This window comes from Cynoglossus semilaevis, chromosome 1 (assembly GCF_000523025.1).
Source record: "Cynoglossus semilaevis isolate Cse_v1.0 chromosome 1, Cse_v1.0, whole genome shotgun sequence".
In the NCBI taxonomy this organism is placed as follows: domain Eukaryota; kingdom Metazoa; phylum Chordata; class Actinopteri; order Pleuronectiformes; family Cynoglossidae; genus Cynoglossus; species Cynoglossus semilaevis.
The window spans coordinates 2,868,641-2,875,847 of NC_024307.1; the positions used below are offsets into that span (position 1 = coordinate 2,868,641).

At 41.0% G+C, this 7,207-nt stretch overlaps 1 protein-coding gene and 1 non-coding gene across 2 annotated transcripts in view; both read right to left on the minus strand.

Annotated features, from left to right (window-relative positions):
* The window catches only part of erich1 (glutamate rich 1), an 8,045-nt gene extending 2,767 nt beyond the window's left edge, over window positions 1-5,278 (minus strand). Inside the window, exons 1-4 of the mRNA XM_017040462.2 lie at window positions 4,950-5,278; window positions 3,697-3,837; window positions 3,405-3,542; window positions 404-855 (exon numbers count right to left, since the gene is read on the minus strand). Coding sequence (XP_016895951.2) covers window positions 404-855; window positions 3,405-3,542; window positions 3,697-3,837; window positions 4,950-4,968 — 750 coding nt within the window. The 5' untranslated portion in view covers window positions 4,969-5,278. The remainder of the gene's footprint in view (window positions 1-403; window positions 856-3,404; window positions 3,543-3,696; window positions 3,838-4,949) is intronic.
* Window positions 1,410-1,482, minus strand: trnak-uuu (transfer RNA lysine (anticodon UUU)). The gene has a single exon. It is a non-coding gene; the product is annotated as a tRNA-Lys (tRNA).
* Window positions 5,279-7,207: the final 1,929 nt, after the last annotated feature.

Consider the following 7,207-nt stretch of genomic DNA (forward strand, 5'->3'; position numbering starts at 1 on the left):
CCCCCTCACTGCACTGTCTGCCTCCGTACTCACCACCATCCACCTGTACCTTTGCCTCTTTTACATATCCACCGCACTGTTGAAATGCCATAAATGCACTATTGACTTGTAATACAATGCACTATTACCACCTCATCTGCTGCTAATTATATTATTACTATATTTATTATGTACCTCATGTATATATTTTTACAGACCATACAGCACCTTAAAGCTACACATGCACCTTATTGTTATTGCACCTTAATGTTTTTCGTTCAGTATTGTCTATGTCTGTCAGCGCACGGGAAGGCGAGGAACGTAATTTCGATACCTCTGTATGTTCTGTACATGTGAAGGTATTGACAATAAAGCTGACCTTGACCTTGACCTTGAGAATAATTAGCAGAGCTCATTGTAAAGTAACAAACAGAAAAACATTTGTGGACTGTGGCAGTAACACATGTAAGGAGTCGGCCTCTGCCCAGTACTCACTGTCTGACATGTAGACTTTCAGTGTTCCTCTGAGAAAGTCCGTCACCTCAGCAGCTCTCTCATCTTCTTGCGCTCCGTCTTTTTGGTAAGTGAACACCAGGGCGGCAGCTTTGGGCATCACACCCATGGAGCGCAGCTTCTCCTTGTGACGTTTCTTCTTCAGCTTTCTCTTCTTGTTCCTGCTAATATGTTCTCCTCCGTCAACCACAGCCGCGGTTTCACTCTGAGTGGCACCCGACCCGCCGCCTCCAGATGCGTCATCTGTCTTTGAGGCTTGTTGTTGAGGAGCTGCTTTCTCTTTCCTTTTCCTCTTTTTCCTTTTCTTTTCTTCAGGCTCTTTGTCTTGTCCCAGTTTTTCATTACTTTCAAGCGCGTTCTCTTCTGAGGACAAAAAAAAACAAAACAAAAAATAAAACAACTCTGGGTTGGTATCAATTTCAGTCCTCTTTCGAAAGCCCTAAATACTAAAAGGTCTGAAGCACATGACTAGCATATTATTTTATTCTTAAATGATAAAAGGACAGACTTGTCTGATGTGTTCAGTTTACAAAAATGTCCAAAATGCTGAGGATGGTGTCGTACACAATGCCTGAGAATCCCTTTGTATTTTCTTAGATCTCTGTTTAATTGAGGCTATTTTACTGTCTTTATTTCCTAAATAATATATCAAATAATTATAATAAAATAAACACAGCAGTATCACTACTGCAATTAAAAAATAAATGACATCAGGCATCCATTTAATGCCTCTGAATGTTTTTTTGTACAAATTACTTGATACAGAGAGTACAGTTTATTACTGCTCTAGATTAGATTAGATTAAATTAAAGTTTGTTATTAACTTTATTACTCAACAATTTCCTCAGTGTGGGATCAATAAAGTTCAGTCTAACATAATATATTGATACCACACTTTGGGAACTGTTAAAAGGTACCGCCCGAACAGGGACTTGAACCCTGGACCCTCAGATTAAAAGTCTGATGCTCTACCGACTGAGCTATCCGGGCTCTGCACTGCCAACAGTGATTTTACTACTTCCACCGATAGCATCTGGGTTTCCCTGAACAAGGTCACAGAATCTGGACTGTAGTTTGCAATGGTGTCCCTCAAGGCTCTGTTACAGGCCTCACCGTAAGCGTAACTTTCATAGAAAGAAATAAATTTATACATTTTTTTCCTCAAAGGTTGGAAAAAAAGAACCAAACTCCTTTGTCTTTTTTAATAAAAAAATTAAACCCACACAGGCCTATTTTTGGTCTCGACTGTTAAGACATGCAGCACAAATGATGTTAAAGTAGACCAGGATGTGACTCGTCACACTTCTCTCCTTCCTTAACGACCCGAGGAGTCAGTGTGAGGTCAGAGGAACCACCGCTCTTTGCGGTTCTTTTTCACCTAAGCACCGGACTGGCTGGTAACCAGAACATTAGCAGCTAACAAAGTGGCAGCGCGATAAACGAAAATCATGAATCAGGTCCAGTACAGCACTTTGTGTTTTCAGCAGTCATTTATTTTCTAAAATGTGAAAGAGAAATTAATCTTGCTGTCAGTACCGGGGGTCATCAAATTACCAAACTGTGATCAATATAACACTCCGCTGTGAGATAAATGTTGTACCAAGTACTGCTGTAGTATATCTTTGGTGCTCACTATCTTTAAACACACTTTTAGAAAAGGCAATAAATACCTTAAAATGTCCATGAAATCCATTTATTTCTCAAACTGCTGCCTTACAGCCCAGTTAGGGCAACCCAGAGATAAAGATGGATTTTTATAAATCTCCATCAGACTGACATTATTGTCAACACTTTATTTAAAATAGGCATTTCACGCAGTGAAATGGTAGATAGGGAAGGTGTAAACATCGCAGGGAAATAAAAAATAGTAAATCCATACTATAGTGGAGTCTGTTGTAATAACTCGGAACACATTCACTGGAGTATACCATCAACTATTTACTGCTGAGCTGTTCTTGGCACTTTTAAAAACCCAAGTCAATAAGACAGTTAAGAGACTCTGGATAACAATATCCATCATGGCCCACTACCCACTAATTCAGAAATATCTTCGATGAAGGTCTGTTCAGCTGCTGAGTGCGACTGATCACTGAACCTCATCACTTATTCCAGTTGACAACTTTGGTTCCTGCACTGCCGTGGACAGCAAATCACCTTCAGTTTTATTAAAGCACTGGGGGAGCTCCACCTGTTGGCTGAACAGGAGCTCGCAGTTGTGTGCACAGATAGACACAGGGTGGTGCCGTAGCACATGCCCTCTGGACCAAGGAAGTGTCCTTTTTAAAAGTTAGTTGTTTTTTTTTTATTTGTTTTTTAACAATCAATGGTCCAGTGGTTCCACATCCCACACAAAGTGTCCTTAAATTTCTCCTGCCCCCCCCCCTTAATGTCTGTGCACGTCACTGGGACGTCTACATTAATGGACATAGTCAGAAAAGAAACGTGAGTTGGGGCCAGAATGGAGAGTCTTTAAATTATGCTCAGCAGCTGCCAAGTGTGACGTCGCCTCCGCATCACACCACCAGCCAGCTCCACTCACCACAGGTCAAGAACATTTTTAACTCTCAGCATCAACATTGGCTCCCAATTCATCTTTGCAAATGGCTGCGTCAACGGAGGCTAAGTATCTACTAGCTAAGCTAAATCCGACAGAAGAGGCCGTTTAATAGTGTTTAACGTGAAGAATATAACCACCCAGGCTTAAACACCATCTGCACCGCGTCCAAATTCTCCTCACTCCAGAAACACAATTGATTACCGCCGTCTGTTTCTCTTAACTAGAATGGCAGCAACAATCAGAGAGAGCGACTCAAGTACAGGAAGCCAACCTGGAGAAAACTCATGACATAAATTCCTCCTGGTTTTATGGTGCATAGCACAACGCTGCGAATGGGAAATTATGGTTGTCTTACCAGCTGGGTTGTTGGCACTATTTATGCTTTCTAGTTGAGGGAGTGTGACTGAATTTTCCAAATGTTTTTTGTAATCAGCAGGAGGAGGTAGGACCGTGTATATTCGTCCACGGGGAACAGCTGCGATCTGTGCACCTCCTGCTGAGACAAACGATGAAAAGTGGTTACACTTCAACACGCAGGATGGTAACTGTACTGTATGTGCTTTTTTTTTTTGGATAAAATATGGAGACAGTGTAAAGAGTTGAAGGATCATAAAGTTGTTTTGGAAGCGTCGATGCTTCTGTCTCACCTGCAGCTGTGGCATCTTGAGGGACCTTTCTTCTGACACAGGTCTTTTTGGCTAATGCCTCTGTGATGTGAGGTGGGCTTGGTTCTTTCTGTGGTGTTGGAGCAGGTGGATAAAGCTTCTGCAAGAGTTTCGACTTGAACACTGCCTCACAAACACAAGGAAAGAAGAAAAAAGAAAGAAAAAAAGAAAAAAGCTGTTGTCAAGCTTGCAAAGTATCAACTAGGGATGTCTGATATCAATTTTTTGTTTTTAATATTCTATTAACAGGCTGGCACTAGCAAGCAGTTCATCTGGGAATTGAACCCAGAACTCTCTGCTTTCAAGGCAGGCGTGCTACCCAATACACTATGGAACCAACTAAAACAACCTGCAATGCTGCCATCATGAATAATATTTTAATATCAACGAAAGATTTCATTTCTTTCTTATTATAAATTAGCTCAGTTGTACAATTGTCTTTTACCCCTCACCACAGTGTAAACATTCAGAGACTGACGACATGTTTGTTGGCTCCAGCTTGTAGTTTTTGGCTGATATGCTAATAGGTTAGCTGCACAGGTGTTTGACATCAGGAGCATGATGAGGTGAAAGACTGTGGATCTCAGAGGAGGAATCACAACACTAAAGATGAACGTTTGAATTTAATTATTAAAAAGATGCACTCTAAAGGTACATTTTTGGATTTATAAAAGCTTACTGACAGCAATACATTGAAATTATCACAGTTGGGTGCATTGGGAGTCCGGTATTTCACTTATGACATAAGATTTTAATACGTCACTATCAAATTAAAATATGCAAAAATACAACTAATTAAATCCTATTTATTCCAACAGCACAGCGTTCCTTTAAAACTTCTACATTTTTAATGTCCTTTCTCGGGATTATTACATTCCACAAACACGTTATAAAACAATTCGTACAACATTTTCTTGTCATTTTACACACGTGAACCTTGGTTTGTTTGACTGGAGGACACGTTGTTGTTCAGCTACGCTCAACAGTTTATGTTCAACTCGTTCAGAGTTTTGAAAAAACAATTTGTTAAACATCACTAGGCAGGTATCACACAGAAAAGCGTCTCGTTTACAACCGACTGAAGCGACACGTGCTTCTGTTTACAGTTTAATGTCACAGACTTAACGCTAGCAGCCCCATGGCTAGCTACCTTAGCCGGCTAACGCCAAAAACACTGACAGACTGTACACACTGAGGGTTACGTCCATGCAGTGGAAGACGGTCGCAACACTTACCTTGCTCCCTGAGAGCCATGTCAACACGTTTCGACCGGTTGTAATAGAAAACGAAGCAAAACGAAGGCAGTCCATACAGATACAGCAGCGTATCTGCTAACTAGCTAGCCAACTGGTTAGCTCTCTTAAATTAACCCCTGTTCGTTTAACCCCAGCTAATCTCATGTCGGACAGTCACTCCGTTACGCAACGGTTTTACAGTTTATGAATAATATGAAGGCAGTAAAATAATAATAATAATAATCTACTTAAAACAAAATACAAAGCTGTGGTGAGACTCATGTGGCTGCTCCATCACTTAGGGAGCGTCTGCAGTGTTACAACCGCACCACTTTGCCTGTACTGTACTGATACCCGTTTTAAAATGACGATATTTTAATGTCAACTTGACTTGTCTTTATTTACACGTGCCTTTTGGGCTATGAACCGTTTGATTTCCGGAAGGTAAAGCTCCACTTTTACATTCGGCATACAAAAGCAACTTCTCTAAAATGGTAAACAAAACATACAGTAACTTACATACAGTAACTGGCCAACCTGCATATATTGAAAATAAATGATATGTTACATTTCTTTTGTCTGCGATTTATTTATCACATTTAAACGATCAGCCGAAATATATTTTAACACTTATCCGAACACCTTAAGTCAAGTAAGCAAAAGTTTCACGTCCTAAATCTAAGTGACAATTCATTTGAATCTTGACAGTTTTGTGTGTGATGTGTTTTTATTGCGTCAGGTTAGAGCTCCCCATGCGTTTGGTTCCTGCAACAACAGTGGGGTTTGAGCGTGCGCACACAGCGCCTGATGAAGGATGGGGTGGAGGCGAGATGAGAATACCAAACAGCACCTCATGGCTCAGCATCAGCACCGGGCTGAGTGGAGATCTGCGCACCCTCGAAACTTGGCTCGGGACCTCAGCATGTGAACGGGCTTTGCAGGAGGAGGATCCACGTAGAATGTCAGCTCTGAAAAAGGTAAGGCTTTTTTAAATGCATCAATGGGCAACTGGCACGTTGTGAAAGGATCTGCATTTAATGCATTTGGGCTTTTTTTTAAGAGAAAATTAAAAAATAGTTTTTGGATTTGTGAAATAAATGCTGCAAATGTAACAGCAGTGGCTGCAGCTGTGACTTGATTTTGCAGTAAAATCACACTTTTAGGATAAATATTTATTAAATTTTTTTTTCATATCTGGACAATACTGACTTCCCAAATGCACATTTGACTAATTAGCATCTGAGCTTTACTTTTGCTGTGCTAATGAATTATGCTCACCGCTCTTTCACTTGGCTGTGATTCTAGAACATCCATTTATAACATGCAAAGTAGATTAGTGTGAGGAGCATTTTTCAAGCAGAAAAAAAAAATGTGGGAGCACACTCTTAGCACAAGGTGAACTCCACCACAGGATGTCAGGTTGGACTTCCCTAGACACTCTGACTCTGGCTGTTGTGGACCGTCATAAAATATTCTACATTCTGTGTTGACTGTAGTCCATGTGGGTGGATGAGCTTCAGTCAGTGTGTCAGACTGCGCTCAGGCTCAGTGTTGGCAACGCTGAATGAGAGTAGAACTGCCCATGGCTGGACAAGAGATGGCATTCGATGAGTTGTGATTTCTATTTGGACAACTCTGCTGACTTTTATCTATCTAATCTATCTGTCTATAAACATGTTACATAATACCTTGAGAGCAGTTATTGTAAATTCCCCCCACTGGGGTTAATTATGCATTGAAACTTGTCACTGCATGAATGGATGATTATTGACTGCGAATGAATCAAGGAGCCGTCATTTTTTATCGCTGATGCCAAAACGAACAGGTTCACTGGCTGTTTAGCCCCGACCCCGACCTGCTCGTCGTCCCAGTCAGTTGATCACCAACACCATGTTTTGTTCTAGATTTCCTTGCATTAATTTATAGGCAGCATATTGATAAGGCACCGCTGAAGGAAGGGGGGATTTGTATAGAACGCCTACTTAAACACTGCTGCCACTCACGTCCAATACTTACTGTACTGCTCAGTGACAAAGTGCTGGCTCCCTGAACTCACATCACCAGACGTTGTAATCACAGGGATGTTTGAAAAAAAAAAAAAAAAAATGGACTACAAGGACAGGAATGCATTTGCAGCTCAGTGGAGTTATTGCTGCTCTTCATTCTGATGGAGCGGAGTTTCACAGAGATGCTGCTCCGTGCTGCATCTGTGCCCTCCTCAATAATCCAAAAAGGTTGTATTTTTAGACGTTAATGGT